Source organism: Notolepis coatsorum (genome assembly GCF_963971535.1).
Source record: "Notolepis coatsorum genome assembly, chromosome: 19".
Taxonomy (NCBI): domain Eukaryota; kingdom Metazoa; phylum Chordata; class Actinopteri; order Aulopiformes; family Paralepididae; genus Notolepis; species Notolepis coatsorum.
The window spans coordinates 23,553,546-23,581,133 of NC_140183.1; the positions used below are offsets into that span (position 1 = coordinate 23,553,546).

The 27,588-nt window shown below is 43.8% G+C and overlaps 1 protein-coding gene across 2 annotated transcripts in view; it reads left to right on the forward strand.

Annotated features, from left to right (window-relative positions):
- ibtk (inhibitor of Bruton agammaglobulinemia tyrosine kinase) overlaps nucleotides 1-27,588 on the forward strand; it is a 107,754-nt gene that overhangs the window by 11,757 nt on the left and 68,409 nt on the right. For both annotated transcript variants that reach the window (XM_084335796.1, XM_084335797.1), the window contains exons 4-6: nucleotides 8,386-8,510; nucleotides 25,538-25,648; nucleotides 26,334-26,504. In XM_084335796.1, the coding sequence (XP_084191922.1) occupies nucleotides 8,386-8,510; nucleotides 25,538-25,648; nucleotides 26,334-26,504 (407 nt within the window). The remainder of the gene's footprint in view (nucleotides 1-8,385; nucleotides 8,511-25,537; nucleotides 25,649-26,333; nucleotides 26,505-27,588) is intronic.

Below are 27,588 nucleotides of genomic sequence, written 5' to 3' on the forward strand. Positions count from 1 at the left end.
GTGCGACCCAATATATTTTATGATTTTTTTTTTCTTTTTTATAAACTTGCCAATTCTGTGAACCGTGAAGAAGGTTGAAATACAGTACAACCCCGGGAAAAACGGGAGTGTTGACAGCTATGGTCCGAGGGCCCCAGGAAAGCTTGTATCCCTTGCTGCTTTGTATTCATCGTGTTAACTTCCATGTTAGCTTGCAGCTCCTTCTCCAGCCAGGCCTTGCTGCGGTCCAACGCCACATTAGCTTGTATCACTTGCTGCTTCATATTCATCGTGTTAACTTCCATGTTAGCTTGCAGGTCCTTCTCCAGCCAGGCCTGCGTGCTAGCTTGGATAGCCCGTATTTTAGCTTGGAAAGCTTGGTTAGCTAGCTCGTTAGCCCGTGTGCTAGCCCGCATGTCCTGGGCGATCTGCATTCTATCTTGGATGTCGGCCTGTATGTTAGCCTGTATGCTAGCTGCCCACTGCGTCATGCTAGTCTGAATCATCTCCAGCGCCACCATTTGTACTCCTTCTGGGGTCGCTTTTCTCTCTCCTTTTCTCGTGTTCAACCCTCCTCCTCTCTTATATCCTTGAATTGTCACTTTTTATTTCGCTTTGAATAATTTTACTTCCTTTTCTTGATATTCACCGACTGGGAGCTCTTTCATGTGGCTGTTCACCAGCACGTCGCAAACCGCCACCCCTTCTTTTCTCCTGGCAGCGTGGACTCTCACTGGGAGAGTAACGTGTGGAAGGTCACACTACCTCTCCTAGATCCTTCCCTTGCTGTGCAGGCGCCCCGACCGAACTGTAGGAGTCGCTGTTTACAACGACCAGGACCCACCCTCGCCGGGTTTCCCACCCGCTAACACTGTGGAACTATCGAACCACTGCTCCCCCAACCTGGAATATATATCCATCAAGTGTCGACCTTTCTTCCTCCCGAGGGAGCTAACGTCGATCATCCTGATCGGAGTGTATATTCCACCGCAAGCAAACACTGGTGACGCGCTCTCCAGGCTCCACAACGAGGTAAACAAACTCCAGTCAGCGAACCTTGACGCTGCTATTGTGGTTGTGGGTGATTTCAATAGCGCCAATCTGAGAAAGGTATTGCCGGACTTCTATCAGCATGTGACTTGTAACACCAGAGGCGGTAACATTTTAGACCACTGTTACTCGCAATTCAAGGGTGGATACAAGGCTCATTCTGCTAGTGGCTTCGGGAAGTCTGATCATGCGGCCATCTTTTTTTCACCAAAATATAAACAAAGAATCAAGAGCACTCCGGTAGTCTCGCGAGAGGTGCAGAAATGGGATGTGGAGTCAGAGGAGACGCTCCAAGCTGCGCTTGAGTGCACAGACTGGAGTGTATTCCGTGACAACACAGATAACATAAATGACTACACGGAGACAGTGCTGGACTTTGTTCGTACTTTGGTGGAAGAAACAATCCCCACTACCATAATTAAAGTTTACCCAAATCAAAAGCCCTGGGTAGACAAATCCGTCCGTGAAGCTCTGAAAGCACGCACCACAGCATACAACGCCGGCCTGGTGGCAGGCAACATGAATGACCACAAGGTGGCGTGATACAACGTAAGGAGGACAGTAATAGAGGCAAAACGGCGCTACAGGGATAAAATTGAACTTCAGTTTGAACAGGCTGACTCCAGAGCTATGTGGCAGGGCCTCAAAATGATGACAGACTACAAAGGCACCTCCCTCAAACTGAACAGTGACATCTCCTTAGCAAATGATCTCAATACATTCTATGCAAGGTTTGAGGCTGGTAATAACAACACCAGCCTACAAGCCACGGCAATGGGGGGGGGTTTGCTGATGGAGACTCAGTGTTTAGGGTAACAGAGGTGGACCTTTAAAAAAAGTGAATATCAGGAAGGCAACAGGACCGGACGGCATCCCCAGCCGCGTCCTAAAAGTCTGTGCCGACCAACTGGCCCCGGTATTCACTGACATATTTAACCTGTCCTTAGAACAGGCTGTCATCCCCACCTGCCTGAAGAAGTCCACTATCATCCCTGTACCTAAAAAATCCAAGCCTGCTTGCCTCAACGACTACCGCCCTGTAGCTCTCACCTCCATAGCCATGAAGTGCTTTGAGAAGCTAGTAAAGGGCTACATCTGCTCCTCCCTCCCCATCAACCTGGACCCCCTGCAATTTGCATACCGCCCCAACAGGTCCACGGAGGACACCATAGCCCATGTGCTGCACACAGCAGCATCACACCTGGACAAGAGGAAGGGGAACTATGTGAGAATGCTATTCATCGACTACAGCTCGGCATTCAATACCATAGTCCCCTCCAAACTCATAGCCGAGCTCAGGGACCTGGGCTTGAACTATGACCTCTGCCAGTGGGTCTTGGACTTCCTGACGGGCAGACCCCAGGTGGTGAGAGCAGGCAACTGCACCTCCTCATCCATCACCCTCAACATAGGGGCCCCCAGGGCTGTGTTCTGAGTCCCCTCCTCTACTCCCTGTACACACATGACTGTGTGGCTCAGCGGAGTAACAACACAATCATCAAATTTGCTGACGACACAGTAGTGGTGGGCCTGATCTCTGCAAACGACGAGAGGGCCTACCTGGAAGACGTCAAGGTCCTGGCGGGATGGTGCCAGGAGAACAGCCTCTCCCTGAACGTCAGCAAAACAAAGGAGATGATTGTGGACTTTAGGAGGTCGGGGGTCAGGGACTACAGCCCCCTCAGCATCGACGGGGCACCGGTTGAGAGAGTGAACAGTTTTAAGTACCTCAGAGCCAACATATCCGAGGACTTGACATGGACCACACACATTGACAGTGTTGTGAAGAAGGCACGACAACGCCTCTACTTCCTCAGGCGCCTAAGGAAGTTCCAAGTCAGTCAGAAGATCCTTAAGAACTTCTACTCATGTACAATAGAGAGCATCCTGACTGGCAACATCACCTCCTGGTTTGGGAATAGCACTGCACAAGACCGAAGCAGACTACAGAGAGTGACACGTTCAGCCGAACGCACAATTGGAGGGGGGCTTCCCACCCTCCAGAACATTTACAACAAGCGGTGCAGGGGTAAGGCTAAGAGAATCATCAAGGACTCCAGCCACCCAAACAACTGCCTCTTTGAACTGCTGCGGTCAGGCAAGCGATACCGGAGTCTCAAGGCGAGCACAGAAAGACTCAGAAGAAGCTTCTATCCCCAGGCCATCAGGCTGCTCAACGAACAATAAACACTATGCAACAACCATCAAATGCACACAGCACACACGTCCACATGCACACACTCACTTTAAACAAACAACACACTGCAGCACCTAGAGCTGCCGCGGTATTGATATTTTCCTTACCGCACGAATTTGCGAAATATTTCCTACCGCCGCGGTAATTACCGCACAGTGCGCACAAAAAAAAAAAAAGGTTTGAATGCATTTTTTTTTTTTTTAGTAGTCTACTCTTATAGCCTGCCTCTAGTCTAATGGCGCTTTTCCACTGCATAGTACCTACTCGACTCGACCCGCTTTAGGCACCTGGTACTTCGTTCCTTTTCCACTGCAGCCAGGTACTACTCCGTTTGTCTCCGTGTGGGAATGCAGGCGGGGCCGCTCGCTTGTGTACACTGAAAGCTCCGTGGGCATAGATGTCCGAGGGCTTGCAGCAAGCCAGAGTTTAACACAGTTTCAATCAATCAATCAATCAATCAATAACAACATTAACCAGACTCTCGTTGCGTCTATTCTGCCAAAGCTAACGTTACCTCTCATTGTGTATTCTACCAAGCAAACCCGGGTTTAACGCTACCTCTCGTGTATATCGGCTGACGGTAGTATTAACAACAACAAACTTAACACATCAGCGATCTTGTTGTGACACTAAACTCTCCGCTCGGTGGTAAATTGGGTTGATGTCGGTTTTGTTTCATCAATAAATAAGGCAGAATACACAGTGAATCCATTCTTTTTTGTTTATTGCTTGGTTCTGTCGCAAACAAATCCTGAACGAAATGCATCCTTAGCGAGGCAGTAAAGATGGCGGCGCCGGCGTTCTGTTTTTGTTCAGACTGAGGCTACAAAGTGTGACGCGTCTCTCTTCTGACCAGTCAGTGGTCTGCAATGTTTCACATGACTTTTCTGGTACCACTTCTACCCAATAGGGTCGCTTGGAACCGAGTAGGGTATATCTGCAGAGCCGCAAGCCGCAAGCCAACTTTATTATTATGATAAAAAACAGCGGTGACGCGGTATTCAGCCTAACTCTGCGGTGAGCGTGATGCAACAGCGATACCGCGGTAATGCGGTTATCGCGGCAGCTCTAGCAGCACCCACTCTCCACACTTTAGATCACCTAAACACACTTTATATTGATTGGTAAAGGATTTGCACTACAACTCGTACACCTTACTGTAAATTGTACCTAAATTGTACCTCATCCCATTTCTGCTTTGCACTATTATATATAGTATTGTATATTAGTACATTGCATAGTATATTGTATGGTAACTCAGTTACTTTTATTCTGCATCGAACATTGTACATATGTCTATACTGAACACTGTGACTTCTATTTTTACTTCTATTTTACATGCTATACTATTTTATTTCATACTTATCTTGTCTAGCACAGTCTCTGGAGTGTAACAGTAAGAAGCATTTTGTATAAAAGTATTCTGTACTTCTGTATGACAACTATTAAAGAAACTTGAAACTTGTGTTAGTATGGAAGCACCACAGCTGGATTCGATCCCACTGTCTCTGTGGTGGTAGACAGACGCTTAGTCCGCTGCGCTACCCGGCAGCGCACATTTATAAAAAAAATTCAACTGCAAAGTAAAACTTGTCAACATGTTTTATCTAATAAAATAAAGTTCAGTCTGTTCATCTCACTTCAATAATTTTTATTGCAGAACATGGTATTTTCTCAAGCAGACAGGTGTAAACACTGTAATCTGTTGCATGTACCTGACAAACTGAACTGTTTGTATTAGTCATATTCCAACTTAACTGAATGCACATGTGTGCGTGTGTGTGGACTGTACTATTACAGGTATTGAAATGAACAATGCAACTTCCTTATACAAAAAAAAAATAAACAATTCTTTAAATTATCGATACTTGGCGTCCCTGTATCGATACAGTATCGCCACGCAAAGTATCGCGATACTACTGCGTATAGATATTTCCCCCCACCCCTATAATGAGGTGCTTGTTACCAGCAAATGTGTGTGTATATATATATATTACAAAAAAATCAAATTTGAAATTTGTTGCAGAATTGTAGACAAGTTCGAATTTCAGTGTAAAAAAAAAAAAATAAAAAAAAAAATAAAAACCTAAAAAAAAGTCTAAGCTATTTTCAAAGTTTTGGCTACTTTTTTTTACCATGGTATGTTTGGTATCATTCTTTTTAGCACAGTCTCACCTATATGACCTGACTGTCTTTAAAAAAAAGAATATTATTAAAAAAAAAATTCGAAAATAATGTGACAGCCCTAATATATATATATATATATATACATACAGACAAGTACTTCATTACTGCAAACGGGGGAGGAGCGCACACAGAAGTAAAGTTAACGAGGTGCTGATTACCAGCAAACGTGTTTATAGTACGTATGAAGTAAGTCACAGCGGAGCTACGGATCTGTCGCCTAATCAAATGTGCAGCATGACATGGCTCTACAGTGCGACCATATTACTCTCATTTGCCCCTAATAATATGTGTGTGCGAACCGGAAAAATCAATTAATTACGGTACAACCTCAGTCGTACTTTTTTCTCTCCGCTGCTAAGTCCCACATTGCACTCAAGCCAACGGTCCAATCACAGTAGAGTGACTTTCAGTTCGACTGACATTGAGGTGAATGGGATCAGCCATTTCCTCCAGAGATGCACGTAATGCACTTCACCAAGCAGAGCATAGAACATTCTGACGTGACGACTCTTCCTCCTTTTATAGTTTTCTTGATACTAGCTCCGGCTAGTTGGCCACAAACCAATGCAAAGCCAAGCTCCTGTCTTTACAAGCTGACTGAGGCTCACTGAAATGGCAGTGTTTCCCCTAGGATTTTTTTCAGGGTGTGTGGTAGGCCCCCAAAACTACTAGTGTTGTCTCGGGGGGGCGTGCGTGTCACGGATACGTGGTGTCAACAGTGTCGTCATAGACGTGCGCAGTAAGGCGGTTGTCAGTATCGGTGCATTTCTCTACACTGAGCTGAAATGAAACTATTGCACATAAATTAGGTAAATAAATATTAACAAGGTGATTGATTGAATTAACATTTTATTAACATATTGCAGAATGGGTACAATACAGTACGGCTCAATACACACAATTGTTAACACTTTCAGTGCCCACCACTTGATAACACGTCATCAGCCCAATGCCTGAATGCCCACCACGACAATTAGCGTTTTATTTTTTTATTAGCGATCTGAATTCATATTTCATCAACCGAGTCTCCCGTTGGTATGCAGCCCCTGTAGGAGCTCAGATGTGAAAAAACCGCCCCCTATCGTCTCCCAGATGGTAATGCACCCTTTTGGAATGGACTCAATGAAAATGGATGAGAAAAGAAAAATCCGGAATCCACATTTTACTTCTCAGGCATGTAACCCGAGCCGATCGGATTCATTGTGGACCCTCAGAACAGCGTGGAATACATGTGTACAGTATGTAGCATTGGATAAATAAAAGCGATCGATTTTTGGAATGGCGATCAGGAATTGGAATGATCTTTTTGGAGAACATCTGATCTGAGGTAAGGAATCTATTTTACAAGTCTTGGGATAATCAGAGTTGTATTCGCTGAGATCTCAGCGTTTGCCCTATGTGTGATCTGTCTGTGTGTGCGCGATCGCTTTGAGGAAATCAGAGAATCAATTTTTCAGATAGCCTATATAGCGTGCATACGTACACATATACTATCGATAATCAAGCGTTTATTTGAAAACGATTCATAAATAGGCCGAAAAATTAGAATATTCCAGAAAAGGGCGATTATCATGGAATATTTATATTTTCCTTGAAAACGAGGGCTTTTCAAAATGCTATAAAACTGAAATGAACCGATACAAAAACAATCCGCTTCGACAATGTTGACTGGAAAACGAGTCATTGATTCTTGACGGGCAGATTAGACACATAGCCATAATATAAAACATAGATTAGGCATTATTAACGCTAACATTGAAGTGGATGGTGGGCATTCAAGCACTAAATTGTGCGCCCCCTGCTGGCACTGAAAGTGTTAAGGGGATGCAGACCAGAGAGACTTTCGTCTTGTTTACATCAGGGTCCCATTTTCAATTCATAATGAATTGTAAGTAAGGGTGCAATTAGCATTCTTTGTGGATCTAGCCCTGAGACTTGTTACGCGCGATGCTAGTCAGTCTCGGAATGGATTTGGTAGCTTTTTTTTCTGCGTCTCCGTATACCGTGCAGCACCACCATTTGAATGTCTTAGTGAAGATTGATTTATATGAAAACCGATTTATGTATAATTTAGCTAGCTCGCCAACGTTACTGTGATTAAAGCAAACTTTAACACAAATCTGTCAGTGCAGAGTCCGACCTCATCTTAAATAACAAACAGCATTGCTTGTTGTAATTAACAAAGAGGCAGAGTTGATTTCGCAAAAAAAAAAAAATCATATCTTTAATTTTTTTAATTATTATTTTTTTATAATCGCATTTTTTTTCCATATTCGAATCCCATGCCCATCGAACAAAGCTTCGAAGTATTTAAGACAGCCCTAGTGGAGATGGTGATTTTGTGGTTGTGGTTGTGATTGCAATGCTGTCAGGCTGCTGGTAGAGACCATGTTGTGATTGTAATGCTGTCAGGCTGCTGGTAGAGACCATGTTGTGATTGTAATGCTGTCAGGCTGCTGGTAGAGACCATGTTGTGATTGTAATGATGTCAGGCTGCTGGTAGAGACCATGTTGTGATTGTAATGCGGTCAGGCTGCTGGTAGAGACCATGTTGTGATTGTAATGCGGTCAGGCTGCTGGTAGAGACCATGTTGTGATTGTAATGCTGTCAGGCTGCTGGTAGAGACCATGTTGTGATTGTAATGATGTCAGGCTGCTGGTAGAGACCATGTTGTGATTGTAATGCGGTCAGGCTGCTGGTAGAGACCATGTTGTGATTGTAATGCGGTCAGGCTGCTGGTAGAGACCATGTTGTGATTGTAATGATGTCAGGCTGCTGGTAGAGACCATGTTGTGGATGTGATTGTAATGCGGTCAGGCTGCTGGTAGAGACCATGTTGTGGATGTGATTGTAATGCTGTCAGGCTGCTGGTAGAGACCATGTTGTGGTTGTGATTGTAATGCTGTCAGGCTGCTGGTAGAGACCATGTTGTGGATGTGATTGTAATGCTGTCTCCTTGTTCTCCTTTCAGATCCTACTGAGGTATACACCTGGGGCATCAATACCAACTTCAGTCTCGGCCATGGAAACCAGGAGAGTAGACATCACCCGGAGCTCGTAGACGTGTTCGCCAGGACTGGAGTTTACATCAAACAGGTAGGTTGTTTGGCTGGCCATACAGATAGGTTAAAGGCCATATCATAGTCCAGACATATCAAATAGATAGGTTAAAGGCCATATCATAGTCCAGACGTATCAAACTTTTTAGTCCAGACATGGCTTACACAGACCAGAATTAGCTCTGGTCCGTACTACGGCTGATTGGCTTAAAATAACATTATACTATTTGTAAAAAAAAAAAAAACATATATTCGAACCATTCAAATATCTTATTGTGCATTATGTAAACAAAATGAATGACCTTTAACTCTTTGATTGCCACGCTGGCCGCGCATCCTGCGGTCAGTAGGCCAGCTTTTTGTGACTGTTTCGCGATATTTAATGATTTTTTCGGAGCTCTTTGTATATTCTATATTATAGCTATGGGGAAAATGGTATGGCTCATTTGACAGACACTATTTGCAGTACAACATGTAAAAAGGCGTTCGTTTCTACACACTGTAGTTTGTAGTTTATTACACGCTGAACATCGCCCATTTCCAAAAGAATCCAGTCTTTTTCCATAGATCGCGAGATAGGACGCTTTATGTGCAATTAGCCCGAATCGTTCTGGTTGATTCCCTGAACCCCCAAATACTCCCAAATTAAAGGTATATAACATGTACATATGTACCTTCACAAAATCATCAATGGGGGGGGGCTAGTCTTACCCCGAAAATCCGATCGTTAGAAAAAGCCTTGTTTATGACCGGTACAGTAAGCCACTGTGATCATTACATAAACACGTTTCACATTCGGTAAAATAGACATAGGGGGTCCTTACTAGAGATGTTCCGATACCATTTTTTCCTTCCCGATTCGATTCGGCCGATACCGAGTACTGATCCGATACCAGTGCATGCATTTGATTATTATTTTTTTATTATATAAATTATAAAACTTTATTTACATTTTTTATTTATTTTTGCTACTGTTTTATATATATACTGTTTTTTAGTAATAACTACAAAGTAATGGTATTTATTCAACAACAGGTGATCTCACGATCTCGATTCATAGAACTATGCAAGCTCATTTCTAAATTATGATGATTTCTTTTATTAAAAAAAAAAATGATGACAATTCTGACTTGAGTTATTTTGTATGTTACAAGAGACTTTTAAGTTTAAGTCAAGCACTTTCATATATGTTATGTTTAAGTTTAAGTCAAGCACTTTGATATGTTATGTTGTCTGTTTAAGAAAGAGTGTAATAAATGATTTTATTGAAAAAATAAGAATCGTGTGAGAGAATCGTGATCTCAATTCTTAGAGAGAAAAATCGTGATTCACATTTGAGCAAGAATCGTCCAGCCCTAGGTGATTGTATAGATTAGTATCATTAATTGACAACTATGCTCAATGAGTTCACCCACGGAACTGTTGTAGGTGTTAGGACATTGGTTCCGCACGGACGTTATACATTGTTGCACTTGCTATCCAGTCGGCTCCGGTTCAGTTAGCTAGTAAGTAGTAACGTGTATGTTGTGATTTTCGATGCACAATGACCAAACCAGATGTAATGCGGCAGGGTACATTCCTCAGAAATTGCGAAAAATTTCTCGCATTTCAGAAAATAGAAATATTGCATTTTTGACTGCTTTGAAATCTTCTTTATCTTATTCCTTATTTGCAAAACGTAATACAACTTGTAAATGAGTTAATTATTGTTAGATTGTCCGACAGTATGTATTCAGAAACATTGGGAAAAGACTACCCTTGCGGGGACTGGAGCTCAGCGGAGCCTCTGAGGGGGTGTGGTCTGGTGTATGTGAGGCTGTGCGCTGTTCATTACAGAGTACTTGAGAGGTGCGAAATCAGACAGACGGAGAGCTCTGCTTTCATCAAGCATGCATAGTGTAACATTAACACTTTGGGAGCCAGCCGTGTTTTCCTTTTTACCCCCTTGAATGCCACCATCCACTCCCAATGTTAACTTAATATCGCCTAATCTATGTTTTAAATTATGGCTATGTGTCTAATCTGCCCGTCGCTTATCAAAGACTCATTTTCCTGTCAACATTGTCAAGGCAGATTGTTTTTTTATCGCTTCATTTCCGTTTGATAGCATTTTGAAAATCACTCGTTTTCGCTCTCCACTCCGCTCACCGCTCACCTTCATTTACGAATCAAGCGCTCCCCGCTCCACAGCTCGCTCAGCAGAATTTCTTTTTTTTGGAGCATGATGTAAATTAGCTTGATTTGACCAAACTACAACAGTCTGCACCCCCTGGGCCCCTTAACAATTGTTTGTATTGAGCCGTATTGTATTGTACCCATTCTGCAATGTTAAATAACGTTTATCCATTCAACTAGCTGCTGTACTAAGCTATGGTAGCTAGCCTAGCCGCAATGCTATGGCCGATCCCATTCACGTTTGCATGTAAGCTAACAACAACAACAGCGTTAGGTTTAGTCTCTCGCTTTTTGAGAGACATAAACTCTCCGCTCTTGGTGGTACATTGTGTTGATGTTGGTTTCGTTTCATCAATAAATGAGGCAGAACACAGTGAATGTATCCTTTTTTTTTTTATTGTTTCTCACTGAAAATAAATGTTGCGTTCGCCCGAGGTCCCGACAGGTGATTTAAAGATGGCGGATTCTGCTTTGACTTAGCAGGATGTGTAGTGACGGTTCACCCTTCTCATTGGTTGAAAATGGCCTTCATGTTTGTACATCGCCACCTGTTGCTTTGGCATTGTACTACATGTATATTACATCAGTTTCTGTGTGATTGTGTGCACTGAGCGGCTGGGAGCGGCTTGTAGCGGAGGAGAGCTCTGGCTCCGGAGTCGCTCGGACCCATTTTAAAACCCACTCCACGCTCACTTCAAAATCCACTGTACACTGTACATTGGAATATTGACAAAGCCATACTTGGTCATTTACTGTACATTGGAGGGGGTTGGGTTAGGACATTTGCAGGGGCCAGTTTCGAATTGCAGTCTCCCGTAGGTGTTCTTTGAGAGTGTTTTTGAAAGTGGGTAGTGATTTCACGTCACTGGTGAAAACGTGATTTACCTTGTGTAACTGAGGGGTACAATTCCCTGACTGTATTGATAAGTATGGTATCATTAAACCACTACCGCTTTATGTACTTTAATTACTGGCCATACAGTACATGATATATAAATATGATGAACACTTCCCACAATGAATCGGTTCCACACAAAGTGGTAATTAAGTATTTATTGCAGCCAAAGGTACATAATATACTTCTCTATTTTACTTTGGATGCGCTTATAAGGCAAAGGAATGTGCGTAGGCAAATCAATAATGAATGTCCATTCTCTGGTTACGCAGGAGGTAATTATACAACCTGAATCTTAGGGAATTATATCTATGGTACACTAGTAATATATAGCGGGAGATACTGGAAGGGTCCCCCCGGTCGTAAGCCAGCAGGGGTAGAGGATCTGTCGGTAGTAGAGAGTCTGGTCAACGATGACTAAGGAGACTCCAAGTACAGGAGACGGTGCAATAGTCTCTTGATCCACAGACGAATACAGCTGTTCTCCGTAGACTGTAGCTCCACAGTGAAGAAAGCTAGCCGGCCTCAGGCTCTCTGAGGCGCAGACTCGACGTGGCTCCTCACAGGGTAAATCCCACACATGTAGGCGTCGGCGATTCTCTGCTCCATAAATCACAGGACCAAAACAAATATAATCCAGCCGCAAAGGGCTATGTAGTCGTCGGGTAGATTAATCCAGTGTACATGTCCACACGGTTCTCGTCTAGGTCTCCTCGGGTGAAAGCGCCATGAAAGCAGCCCAGCCTGGATAAGCACTCTAGCTGGTACGAGGAAGCGTTGGTGATGCTGGTCACTGTAGAACTTTAGCCGCACGATACACTATACACAAATAGACTATTACTGACTTAATAGAAATATGTCGCACTCGACGGTATAGCGCCAAACTCTGACAATTCAGTTATTAATTCGCACGCGGTCTCAATGCTCTATTTGGGGCCAAACAGGCCATACTTCACCGCACGGAGTATCATGGGTGAGGCTTCAACTTATTGGGTAACTCTACTTCTGTATTCACCTGCGCCATATTTATATGCACGGCGAACAATCTAGTGCCAACCTCATTTCTGTCTCGTATTCCTGGGCAAGGCCGGGCATGTACAGACATGTCTTGACGGTGGCCTTGAACCTGACTCTGGAGGCATGGCCCTGGCGCCTGTGGACCGCTGTCCAATAGGAGAATGAAATATTATGGTCTGCACCAGGCTAAAGGGATATTCCGTGTATATGTACAAGGAATATACAAGGGATATCAAACGATATACAAATACTATGCAATATATATCAATCAATAAATATATATATTCGGTTTAATCTGATCCTTTGTAACACCTTGGAATACTCCTGTGCCAACTTGCTGTACTTTGCTTGCAGGTCTGCAGCCATTATTGCTGGATTATGAATAGCCCCAACTTTAGCCAAGGTAACGTTAAAGCTAAAACTAGCTTTTCAGCTAGCTCTTCAGCTAATGCTAATAACACCAGCAAGCGAACTGATGAATTGAAAATGGGGGACGCTGATGTAAACAAGACGAAAGTCTTTCTGGTCTGCATCCCCTTAACAATTGTGTGTATTGAGCTGTACTGTATTGTACCCATTCTGCAATCTGTTAATAAAATGTTCAATCAATCAATTCAATCAACACATCAGAGCTCCCCGTCACACCGTTCTGTCGGGACGATGGCATTTAAGAAAGTATCTGTTGTTAAAATGACAAACAGCATTGACACTTTAATTCATGGTCGATTTAAAAACATGTTTGTTTTATAATGCTCACTCTCAGCAGGAGGATACCGCATGTGTGGTTGATAAATTACGTCATATGGGATTGGAGCATAGATTTGACGCATACTCACCGATACCGATACCAGCATTTTAGGCTGTATCGGAGGCATTTCCGATACTGGTATCGGAACAACTCTAGTCCTTACCTTAGCCAGAAGGTAATCCAAAAAGAATAATTCCAATGATCCCATCGGCGATCGCGATTACAAGTTTATATGTAATTACACGTGTTTACTGGACACTATAGGTTTTTAGGTGAGCGGATCTGCTTGCGATTGCTTTGGAAGAGCTCCTCCCCCACAGAGCCAGTCTCGATGCCTCGGTACATTCAATGACAATACTGCTGCCTTCCTATCAGAGTTCAAATGGTAGACGATACTGCCATCTGGTGATATTCGATCGGCATTGCAGTGCCAGCGTATGTGGCTATGCCAAAGTGATTCAGAGCGCCCCGGGCGAGTCTGTAGAGCGGGGATCAAAGGTATACTCGTTGTTGGCGTTCAACGCATGGCGCCCAAAAACGAGTATACTTAGGGGATTGAGTTAAGATCAACATACACCCACCCTCTAGCAAATTGTTGCTAAATTGAGAAGGGGCTAGATTGAGAAGGGGCTGTCTCTCGGAGCAAGATCAAATGAATGAACGTTTATGGTATAGGAAGTTGGAACGGACATTCATACACAGTAGCGCGCCTCTGAGCAAGGTGTGATACACATGGAACAATATATTTTCCTTGGCATAAACCATTGGGGACCCTGCATAATGCTTCTGTTTCTGTCATTATTAAGTTTTACCCTGAGGGATGAGTTACAATAAAGTGCTAAAAACTAAAAAGTAGGCTACGGTACTTACATTCTTGACACTAGAAGTCCCAAAATAGCATTAGCATAAAAAAGAAGGTAGGCCAGCTGTAGTTTACATAGCTTGCATACAACTTTGTCTCAAGGTTCCACAAGTTGATCAAAAGTATTTCCAAACGTCAAATCGAGTACAAATCACTGTCTTTGCGACCGAGTTGGGTTCTGAACTCTGCCATCATGTTGTTGTTGTTGTTGTTGTTGTTGTTGTTGTTGTTGTTGTTGTTGTTACTACTACTACTACTGGCACGTTCTTCAGCTCAATGAAAGTGACGTTGCCTGTCTCCTGTCCGTCATGCAGCGCATTCAGGCCCATGCAAGAAGTTGAGAGGAAGACAGCTGGGGGCTGTTTTATTTCCACAATCGAATATCTTTTTCTTTTCTTTACATTATTAATTTGAATATAGAATATTCGTTGACGGCCCTAGTCCGCACAGACTACAATTAAGCAATAGCAGACCTTCAGCAGATGACCTCATAGGCTGTCAAGCGCATCACACAGTACCTTCTGCATACAGTACCACCATAGTGATGTCATACAAAACATGCCTCTGCTTGAGCACTGGCCAACGTTTGGAGTACGAGACAAATGACACGTATGTGTCTGCGTCATGTACTTCAACTCTGTTGTTGCCTTAACGCTACAGCAGACTGTTATTTTGGACTCCGCTCCAAGGGGGGGAGGAAGTGTTTGCTAGTGTCCCATGAGGGGCCCCCACAAGACGGGTCTTCCCCGTATTAAACACCCCTCTCTCCTGTGTGTGTATCTCTCTCTCTGTCATTCACTCACTCACTCACTCACTCACTCACTCACTCACTCACTCACTCACTCACTCACTCACTCACTCACTCACTCACTCACTCACTCACCTCATACATATTCTTCTACACTAAAACAAGTGTTGCATAAAACTGGGATCCACTTGGGTCTTCTAGATAGAGCACGTCACCTGGGACAGCATGAAAAACAGCCCCTCCCCAGAGTCAGGAGCCTGTCCTCATGGGGGAAAACCAGCATTTGTAAAAATGAAAAATGTTTTTTCCCCTCTACTAATTGGTGGGTCACACTTTGACTCCCACCTCGTTGCGGAAATCACAGCTGTGGAAATATTGCCTTCAAGGTCGCTGGAGAGGTGCAAGGTGCCAACCTGCTCATCGGGAGCAATTAGGGGTTAAGTGTCTTGCTCAAGGACACCTCGACACGATGCCCGGGAGGAGCGGGATTTGAACCGGGAACCTCCGGATTACTAGACGACTGCTCTGCCTCCTGAGCCACTGTCGCCCCTTTTATTCAATCTTTATTTAATCTCGATGGATCATTGAGAGCAGGCTCTCATTTACAACCATGTTGAGAATATAAAAGTAAAGTAAATATCACACCATATAAAAGGTGCAACAACAAGAAGAGTAATACAAATTATTTAACCAATTAAAACAATACAATTAAATAATAATAATTTGAAATGGCTGAAGACTGTGACAGAATTATTGGTGATCTAAACTGACCAATGGATATCAGTGTATTGAGTTTCAGAGTGGATTTCAGAGAAGCTAATACAATAGTTATGTATGTAACTGAGGTTCTATGAATCCTGGATGACCGTCGGAGGCTTGAAGCACCGAGCACACTGGCAGTCAGTAAGGATGAAATAGACTTCCCAAGTTCAATGTTAAAGGAACACATCAACATTTTGGGAAATGCGCTTATCTCATTACTAGGGATGGGTACCTTTCACATTTGAACCGATACGGTACCGGTACCCAACGGTACCTTTTTTCGGTACTTTAGTCTCAAGAAATGTAATTTACCTACCTCAGTCGTGAAAAAAAAAATCCAAACTTCAAATAACTACAATTTCGACAGTTTTCGGCTTGCCATTGCTCCGACTGCTTTGTTGTTGAATCAAGTCAAATCCTAGGTAAGCATATATTGTGCGTGTGAACGTTGACATGAAAAGAAAAAATGTAAAAAAAAAAAATAATAATAATTTTCGGTATCTCACTTGAATCGATACTCGGTAGTACCGACGTGTTTCGGTTCGGTACCTCAAAAGTACCGAATTCGGTACCCATCCCTACTCATTACCCATAATGTTGTCGTGTTCCTTTAACTTTAGGTACCTGAAGTACAAGCCAGTCACTGGAAGGAGTGGTGACATCTCCAGTTCAAGTGTGCACGCTTAAGTCCACGCCTCCCCCCCCTCTGGGCCAACTAGACTTGAGTTTCACCTGTCATGTGGAGCTCTTAGTGGGATTATTAGAGTACTGACCCCCCTGCCACACTCAGGGCTGTATACCAGTTACTAGTTCAAGTTTCAAGTACAAATTTATTTGAGTACATTGGTACAGGTGTACAGGGCATTGGTACAGGTGCACAGGGCATTGGTACCGGTGTACAGGGCATTGGTACAGGTGTACAGGGCATTGATACCGATGTACAGGGCATTGATACCGGTGTACAGGGCATTGATACAGGTGTACAGGGCATTGATACCGGTGTACAGGGCATTGATACCGGTGTACAGGGCATTGACACCGGTGTACAGGGCATTGGTACCGGTGTACAGGGCATTGGTACAGGTGTACAGGGCATTGATACGTGTACCGGTGTACAGGGCATTGATACAGGTGTACAGGGCATTGACACCGGTGTACAGGGCATTGATACAGGTGTACAGGGCATTGATACAGGTGTACAGAGCATTGACACAGGTGTACAGGGCATTGGTACAGGTGTACAGAGCATTGGTATTCTTGTGCAGATCTCAATCAACTCGAGTAGTAAAAACACAATAAGAGACATATAAGAAAAGTGCACATAACAAATACTCATCAATAATAATAAATAGTAGAGAATCACGTAATAAAGAAATATAAGAAATAGGTTTTCCTAGTGTGTGTGGGGGGTACTGGCCCTGCATATTATAGGGAGGTGGTGTGTATGTGTGCGTGTGCATGCTGTCAGTCAGTGTGTTGTCAGTGTCAGATGGATTTTGATTGAGGGCAGGGTATTTCAGGTGTGTTTTATATAAAAAGAAAAGAAAAGAAAAGTTAACTTTTAAAAGGTTATCATACAAACCCCTTATCATAAATATTCACTTGAATTCGAGATTCCTGTCGTATAAAAGGCTGAATACCCTGCGTCCAAACGCTGGAAAACAGAAAAGGGTCAGTGTCTCCTAAAGGAGTGTCGGTGTCCCTTAAAGGAGGGTCAGTGTCCCCTAAAGGAGGTTCAGTGTCCCCTAAAGGAGGGTCAGTGTCCCCTAAAGGAGGGTCAGTGTCCCCTAAAGGAGGGTCAGTGTCCCCTAAAGGAGGGTCAGTGTCCCTTAAAGGAGGGTCAGTGTCCCTTAAAGGAGGGTCAGTGTCCCTTAAAGGAGGGGCAGTGTCTCCTAAAGGAGGGTCAGTGTGCCCTAAAGGAGGGTCAGTGTGCCCTGAAGGAGGGACAGTGTCCCCTAAAGGAGGTTCAGTGTCCCCTAAAGGAGGGTCAGTGTCCCCTAAAGGAGGGTCAGTGTCCCCTAAAGGAGGGTCAGTGTCCCCTAAAGGAGGGTCAGTGTCCCCTAAAGGAGGGTCAGTGTCCCCTAAAGGAGGTTCAGTGTCCCCTAAAGGAGGTTCAGTGTCCCCTAAAGGGTCGGTGGACCCTAAAGGAGGGTCAGTGTCCCCTAAAGGAGGGTCAGTGTCCCCTAAAGGAGGTTCAGTGTCCCCTAAAGGGTCGGTGGACCCTAAAGGAGGGTCAGTGGACCCTAAAGGAGGGTCAGTGTCCCCTAAAGGAGGTTCAGTGTCCCCTAAAGGGTCGGTGGACCCTAAAGGAGGGACAGTGGACCCTAAAGGAGGGTCAGTGTCCCCTAAAGGAGGTTCAGTGTCCCCTAAAGGGTCAGTGTCCCCTAAAGGAGGGTCGGTGTCCCCTAAAGGAGGGTCAGTGGACCCTAAAGGAGGTTCAGTGTCCCCTAAAGCAGCGGTTCTCAACAGGGGTTCCGCGGCACACAGGGGTTCCGCGGAGAGCTGTCAGGGGTTCCGCGAGATGCCTGATGGGAATGTTTCTTTAAGAATATAGAATGACAACTATTAACTAAACAAATAGTCTATCTAGTGCTTCATGTGTATACAATAATTGCCTAATCTAATAACATGAACTAAAAAAGAAATCGATCAAAATGTCTTCACACGTTTCGTAAAGTTATTATAGAAACAACTTAACGTCCGCGTCAGGCGTCATTGCTTTTACCAACAGATTTTCCAACGCATTTCCAGAGAAGTCGCATTCGTGTGACGTCACATCGCGGGTCCTATCTCCGTTACAGAGCCGGCTCTGATCCGTTATCAATGAATTGCAAAGCGGGCGGCTGTCGTGATAATAATTACTAAATGCATTCAGTGCTGGATCTAATCAAATGGATTTATCGAGACACGTTATGGAAAGTTCAAGACCGGATCACAAGCGTGCTAATTACACGCTTGGGCTACGGTGATGGGCTACTCGCCAAGTGCAGACAAAGTGAGTGTATCCGCTGCTGTTATTATTATGATACAAAATGTGAATGAATGAAAACTGTATTTAACAGATAAACAGTAAAAGGCACTCTGCAGATTACATTTATATATAGCTGTTTTATACGTCAACATTGTGTCCCTGACCGTCAACAAAGAATGGCAGGATGTGATGTCATAAACAAGCGTCACCTCACTAGAATAATATTTCCAAATGGTCACACTATGTTATTTTTATAGAAAACAGTGCAGCTGCAACAGATAGCACTTTATTGATATTTTTCTGTATTTAAAAAAATAAATACATGATTTTCTGTTTTGAGAAATGGTCACACTAGTTTTTATTTTCTTTTGAAAACAGTGCAGCTGCAACAGATAGCACTTTATTGATATTTTTCTGTATTTAAAAAAATAAATACATGATTTTCTGTTTGATAAATGGTCACAATGTTATTTGTATAGAAAACAGTGCAGCTGCAACAGATAGCACTTTATTGATATTTTTCTGTATTTAAAAAAATAAATACATGATTTTCTGTTTGATAAATGGTCACAATGTTATTTGTATAGAAAACAGTGCAGCTGCAACAGATAGCACTTTATTGATATTTTTCTGTATTTAAAAAAATAAATACACGATTTTCTGTTTGATAAATGGTCACACTATGTTATTTTTATGGAAAACAGTGCAGCTGCAACAGATAGCACTTTATTGATATTTTTCTGTATTTAAAAAAATAAATACATGATTTTCTGTTTGATAAATGGTCACACTATGTTATTTTTATGGAAAACAGTGCAGCTGCAACAGATAGCACTTTATTGATATTTTTCTGTATTTAAAAAAATAAATACATGATTTTCTGTTTGATAAATGGTCACACTATGTTATTTTTATGGAAAACAGTGCAGCTGCAACAGAGCACTTTGATATTTTTCTGTATTTAAAAATAAAATACATGATTTTCTGTTTGTTTCCCGGTTTCAATGGGTTAAATAAACGTTATTTTGAAAGCAAGCACTTTTGTCATCATTGTAGCAAAAAAGACAGGACCGCAAAAGTCTTTATCGTATGTAGGGGTGCCCTGGAATATTTTTTTGGACACAGGGGTGCCTTGGCAGCAGAAAGGTTGAGAACCCCTGCCCTAAAGGGTCGGTGGACCCTAAAGGAGGGTCAGTGTCCCCTAAAGGAGGGTCGGTGTCCCCTAAAGGAGGGTCAGTGGACCCTAAAGGAGGGTCAGTGGACCCTAAAGCAGGGGTTCCCAAACTTTTCAGGCCGCGACCCCCAAATAACGATGTCAGAGAGCCGCGACCCCCACTATTATAGGAGGTAACATTTTTTATTTATTTCTTTTTAGATTTATATTTATATTTTATATTATATTTTTATAAATGGAAATGTATGGTTGAAACATGCACACGTTCAAACGCACACACACTAATAAGCATTGGAGGCTTTTAACCAGGGCCGGACTGGGGAAATCATTCAGGCCAGGAAATATAGTGCAAAATATAGCCCCAGTCAGGCCACTTTTTAAGCAGGGGGTCTGGGGACCCCCACCAGGACATTTCTTGTTACAAAGACTTCATTTCCTGCATTCTGGTGCAGATTTTTTTTTTTATTTGTACCCTTTAAATGCCAGTGTTTGTGATGGCATCACAAATTATTGTTAAAAAAACAGCATATGTATGATTAGCAACAACACTGATTTTGATGTATTTTCTGTTTTTTTTTATGTCATATTGAAAATCTTTTATTCAACTTCAGCCCTGATCATAACACCACATATTCATTTTATAATTCTAACCCTTTAAATGCCAGTGTGTGTGATGGCATATATTTGCAATATATCAAATGCTAAGTAGATTTTTCTGTGGGGGATTATTACAGGCTAGCATGTGTCAATGATTAGCAAGCAACAACAGTTTTTTGTAAGGGTCCCGCCTCCACCAATCACATGCGGCTCCCTTTGTGTGTGTGTGAGAGCAAGAGAGAGAGAGATAGTTCTCCAACTTGTGTGAGTTGCAGTGATCTCCTGGTTGTTCCCCACCTAGGTTATCTAACTATTGCGCTGCTGCAACTAGAAACACTGGCCTGGCCGTGTGAACACTTTCGGCAACCAACATGCCCTTCCGCGTTTCTCTGATTGGCCCAGCGCGCGCATGCGCCGCGACAAGCTCCTCAGAGGCAGGAATACTAAGCTCCCCCTTAAGCTCCAGGAGAGAGGAGAGAGGCTGAAAACCCGCAGTTCTTGCCCGACTGATGGGAGCCGAATCCCGTATCCGATTTTTCTGATGAATACCCCCAAAACATGGAGGTCCCGAACGCAATTTATACAAATGGAAGTATTGATTGCGCCGTAACGAATCATTAAAAAAATATACCGTTAACTGGAATATGTTGTGCCTTTACACATATGTTGGATTATGTAATTGGTTCGTCATGACAAACCAATAAAAAAATCGCGATTTACCCGGTGGCTACAACAACACACAGTGACTACTGCATCATTGTTTACAATGAACGGTGGGGCTAATCTAAAGGACTGGACACAGACGCGTTAAACTAACCTAAAGTTAGTTGTTCACCAACAATCTACAGACACAAACAAACACAGAACCGGACTGTTATATTAAATTAATCGATTGCTGTTTAACGTGTCCGTGTTCAGTCCTTTAGATTAGCCCCACCGCTCATTGTAAACAATGATGCATGTAGTAATTTTTTTATTGGTTTGTCATGACAAACCAATTACATAATCCAACATATGTGTAAAGCAGGCCACGTGAGCGGATCGGCGCGGCCGAGAAATCCGCTCTTCGCTCTTTAAAGCTTGGTCCGCTCCGCTAATCGCTCATGTTGACCCCGCCCCCAAGTCGCTCTCCACTCGCTCCCCGCTCACCTTGAATCGAGCACTCCCCGCGCCAGATCGCTCGGCAGATTTTTTTTTTTTTTTTGGAGCATGGTGTAAATTAGCTCAAACTACAACAGTCTACACCCCCTGGGCCCCTTAACAATTGTTTGTATTGAGCCGCATTGTAATTGTACCCATTCTGCAATGTTAAATAACGTTGTTTATCCATTCACTAGCTCTATTAAGCGATGATAGCTAGCCGAGCCACAATGCTATGGTCGCTGCCATTAACGTTAGCATGTAAGCTAACGACAACAACAATGGCGTCGATACTTTTTCTAACAGGAGTGAGTGACAAAGCCTGAACAGGATATCACAGGTTCACCCTTCTCATTGGTTGAAAATGGCCTTCATGTTTGTACATCGCCATCTGTTGCTTTGGCATTGTACTGCATGTATATATTACATCAGTGTTAAACCACTGTGAGCGGCCTGGAGTGGATTGGAGCGGAGGAGAACTCTCGCTCCGGACGTCGCGCCGACACATTTTAAAACCCACTCCTCGCTCACGTCAAAACCGCCCGCGCCGCTCACGCTCCGATCCGCTCACATGCACTCAACATATTCCAGTTAACGGTATATTTTTTTAATGATTCGTTACGGCGCAATCAATACTTCCATTTGTATAAATTGTGTTCGCGACCTCCATGTTTTGGGGGTATTCATCAGAAAAATCGGATCCGGGGTTCGGCTCCCATCAGTCGGGCAAGAACTGCGGGTTTTCAGCCTCTCTCCTCTCTCCTGGAGCTTAAGGGGGAGCTTAGTATTCCTGCCTCTGAGGAGCGCGTCGCGCGCGCTCGGCCAATCAGAGAAACGCGGAAGGGCATGTTGGTTGCCGAAAGTGTTCACGCGGCCTGGCCTGCTTCTAAGTTCAGTGGCCTGACTGCATACAAAATAAAAACTTTTTTTTATTTTTTTTATTTTTTATTTTATTTTTGAAAATCATCTGGCGACCCCCCCGCTTTGGGAACCCCTGCCCTAAAGGAGGGTCAGTGGACCCTAAAGGAGAGTCAGTGTGCCCTAAAGGGTCAGTGTACCCTAAATGAAGGATGAGCGTCAAATCAATCAAATGGACACAAGTGTTTTTTATGTCGATCTAATGGGGAAGAAAGTGAGTCAGTGCATTGCTTTGACCCTTTTTCCTATTCTCTGCATTGTATATTTTATGCTAATTCTATGTCTATTTGACTGCTGTGAAGCACTTTGGGCTGCAATTCTTATATGAAAGGTGCTGTACAAATAGTTTATTATTTATTATTACACAGTGTGGTTGTATAAGCATACTTGTGGCTTAGTGTCTTCAGGTTAGACAGGCTCCGTCTGTGCTTTATCAATGTTCAGCTATAGCTTGGCTGTTTTCCATAAGAAACCCTATGCCTTGGTCCTTCTGCTGACCTGGGGGCTGGTCTGGTAGAGCTTAGTGGTGGATCTGGTTTCGTGACCAGGGAACGACCCAGTGGTACTGGTCGTCTGTAGGCGGCTCAGAGCAGGGCAGCACCGGGTCACAGGTGCTGGAAGGTTAAATATTAATCCCAGAATGACATGTTTTAATTAAATGTACAGTGCTGGCGTGTATGTGTGTCTGTCTCCATCAATGTCATACTCTGGGAAACATCCCCTTGGTCTATTGAGGGCTTGAGTGGAGTGATGTATTAGTAATGATGTTTGCTTTTCCACTTGTGGCGTGGCCTGTATTGGCATACTATTTTACTATTACTACAAGAGGTGCTTGGCCAGGAGACATGGAAAGAAACGCATCACAGCATCCATTATGAGGTCAAGATCATAATGAAAGGAACACTTGGCCTTAATTAGCATAAGTGGTGTATTGCTTCAAGTGGCCGAACAGTTCCTTTAACAATATTTAGGAATTAAAAAATAAACGTCCTAACCCTGGATTCTCAATGGTCTGTGGGACGGTCAATGTTTCTCCTGTTTTCTTTTTTCCCAGAGACCCATCACTGATATGAGTATCATTTTGAAAAAGAGAATACATCCACAGAGCTTTTAGAAGTGCCCCCCCCGTCCTAACCACTTAGATCAGTGGGCAGACACAGACACCCCGTCCTAACCACTTAGATCAGTGGGCAGACACAGACACCCCGTCCTAACCACTTAGATCAGTGGGCAGACACAGACACCCCGTCCTAACCACTTAGATCAGTGGGCAGACACAGACACCCCGTCCTAACCACTTAGATCAGTGGGCAGACAGGCACCCCTGCGGGCGGAGCTAACAATATACTCGTCATCACCATACATAACGCTTATATTGAAACACGTTGACATTAGGGCCGTTCTTTCAACCTAAAAGTGCACTTTCTTCAACCTCGAACCTAAATTCCTTAGCAACCCGTATTACCAAGTAAACAAATCACGGAACGATGGCCAGTTAGCCCGCAGCAACCTAGTGCTAGTAACGTTAGCTCCCGGAACGATGGCCAGTTAGCCCGCAGCAACCTAGTGCTAGTAACGTTAGCTCCCAGAACGATGGCCAGTTAGCTCGCAGCAACCTAGTGCTAGTAACGTTAGCTCCCGGAACGATGGCCAGTTAGCCCGCAGCAACCTAGTGCTAGTAACGTTAGCCCCCGGAACGATGGCCAGTTAGCCCGCAGCAACCTAGTGCTAGTAACGTTAGCTCTCGGAACGATGGCCAGTTAGCCCGCACCAGAGTCATATAATATAATTATATTACATGACTCTGGCCCGCAGCAGCCAGGTATCAACGCTAGCTCACAGAACGATGGCCACGTAACCCTCTGCTGGCGCGTGCTGTGCACTACAATCAACTCTGTCAGTGTAATAGCAGGGTGTGACGTCACGGTATTGAGAATCATACCGGCGGGATTTTGAAATATCCTGGTATACCGTAATAGCGTCATACCGCCCAAGCCTAGCAGGCACCCCGTCCTAACCACTTAGATCAGTGGGCAGACACAGACAGGCACCCCGTCCTAACCACTTAGATCAGTGGGCAGACACAGACAGGCACCCCGTCCTAACCACTTAGATCAGTAAGCAGACACAGACAGGCACCCCGTCCTAACCACTTAGATCAGTGGGCAGACACAGACAGACAGGTACCCCATCCTAACCACTTAGATCAGTGGGCAGACACAGACAGACAGGCACCCCATCCTAACCACTTAGATCAGTGGGCAGACACAGACAGACAGGCACCCCATCCTAACCACTTAGATCAGTGGGCAGACACAGACAGACAGGCACCCCATCCTAACTACTTAGATCAGTGGGCAGACACAGACAGACAGGCACCCCATCCTAACCACTTAGATCAGTGGGCAGACACAGACAGACAGGCACCCCATCCTAACCACTTAGATCAGTGGGCAGACACAGACAGACAGGCACCCCATCCTAACCACTTAGATCAGTGGGCAGACACAGACAGACACCCCGGGGACCAACTCCAGCTGTAATGCCAGTACCTTGGTCAAGGACGATGGCAGGAGCCTAGCATGTCTCTTGGTGTGGGAAGAGACGCAGGGAGAACACGCAAACTCCACACAGAAAGGCCCCCAGTTGTGTTTGAGCCAAGGACCCATCTTATTGTGAGGCAACAATGCTAACCCATTGCACCACCAACCTTTCTATAAAGCCAAACAAAGAAGCCTATATTTTATTTGAGGTTCAACAACAGTGTCAGTCAAGGACATAGTCAGAAGCAGGGGTCATGTCTGGGAACAGGCTGGTGTTTCAGACACAAGTTAGTTTTTGAGTTTCTCAGTCCTACTTGATCACCTAATGATGGTGGAGTCATCGGGAATAAGGAATCCCACTTAATCCTGGACCTGCAGCACATGGCATTCTATCAGCCCTGGAGGAAAACAACAACAGTGTTTAATCCTCTCTTCTCCTAGGTGGTCCTGTCTAAATTGGTTAGGATTAAAACATTTGATAACACAGTGTTTATTTCTTCTCTTCTTCTTCTAGGTGGTCCTGTGTAAGTTCCACTCAGTGTTCCTGTCTCAGAAAGGCCAAGTGTTTACCTGCGGACATGGACAGGGAGGACGACTTGGCCATGGGGATGAACAGACATATCTGGTGAGACTCTACTTTGACCAGTTAGTGGCTCTAGACTCTGGCACCGCCTCCCTCTAAGTATCTTCTGAGTCAGCTGCTAATTTTAAGAAGCTCCCAAAAGCCTACCTGTACTCAGTAATTTTCTTAATCTGTTAAAGGCTGTTATGTTTTTGTGTTTTTATTGGTTGTAAGTGTGCATTTGTTATTGTGCAATTGCTCTTTTGAACAATATTGTGCAATCGTTTATAAAGTTTGTGAAGCAGTTACTCTACCATATTGAATGGTGCTATATATATATATATACCGGTGTGTGTATATATATACATAAAAGTTCATACAACTATTGTACTGTAGGTAGAGGTGTATAATGCAAAGGACCTGGGATGGAAGAGTTGCGATACATGTCAGCACTGATGTGTTGTTATTATTCTGTCCATATGTAATATGTAGTTCATTAATCTGACATTAATTACTCTCACTCCTTCTCTCTTATCATATTGTTCTCATTATTCTCTTCCTTCCCCCTTGCTTAAAATGGCAAATCATTTGAGTCATAGTTTTTGTGTCATGGTATGGAGTTATTGTCTGTTTTTCATTGACAAAATTAACATGGCTCTCATTCTCCTCCTCCATCCCGTTCTCACTCCTTTTGTTTGTCTTCCTGGCCCTCCTCCTCCTCTTCCTCACCCCCCACCCCTCCGCCCAGGTTCCTCGGATGGTGGAGGGTCTGTTATCACACCACTGCTCCCAGGTGGCGGCAGCCAAGGACCACACGGTGGTGCTGACGGAGGAGGGCTACGTCTACACCTTCGGCCTCAACAGCTTCCACCAGCTGGGGCTGGCGCCTCCGCCCGCGTCTGCACACGTCCCCAAACAGGTACCGGAGGGGCTAGGGTTGATTTAGCTTGTTGTTGTGATAATGCAACAGGGTTCCTTGAACAATTTCAATCAAACTGATATGACTGTGATCATTTCCTGTTGTTATTGAAATAAATAATAGGTCCTTTTCACAGCAGCCAATTTGACTCGTCATAGAAGGGTAAACAAAGGTATAACCATAGATATAGAATATTTGTTATTATGTAATCCTAGATAAATAATATTTATTATTCTGTAACCTAGGGATGGGCATTGATTTTCAAATATTCGTTAAATTAGAAAAGCAAATCGATTTGTTTATGCAAATATTATTTTGTCTAAACAAATATATTCTCCTTTTGTGTTTACTGGCACCTACACTTTAGTGTATTGAGAGGGGACCCTATTAACTGTTACACCGCATGCTGGGTACAGACACCTACACTGTAGTGTATTGAGAGGGGACCCTATTAACTGTTACACCGCATGCTGGGTACAGACACCTACACTGTAGTGTATTGAGAGGGGACCCTATTAACTGTTACACCGCATGCTGGGTACAGACACCTACACTGTAGTGTATTGAGAGGGGACCCCTGCTGAACGGCATGCTGGGTACAGATTGCTAGCTAGGCGTTCTGCCAGCTGTTAACAGACAGTTATGCTACAGTACCTGGCTGCTTGTATCCTTCCGGCAAGCAACAAGCCCTTCCGCGTTGCTCTGATTGGCCAGCGATCTTCTACGATCGTTTCCCCCCTACGCCGGTAACACGCGCATGCCGCCACACGCTCACACACAAGCAGGTTTTAATAGGTTTTGCCGCCGCGGCGGTAGATAATAATAATAATAATACTTAGAATAATAATACTTAGACAAAGGCACGCAATTGGCACAAGTGTAAATTATGCATTTGTCACTACTCTCTATATTGACGTGATTCCATCAACACATAGGTAATATTAATAGGTTTTGCCGCCGCGGCATTAAGGCCTCTGCATGCTACAGAAACTGCAAAGCAACTGCAACACAACATCAGTTTAGGAGGGAATGTTTTGAGGGCTGTTTTGAATGATTTGAGGGCTGTTTTGAATGATTTTGAGGG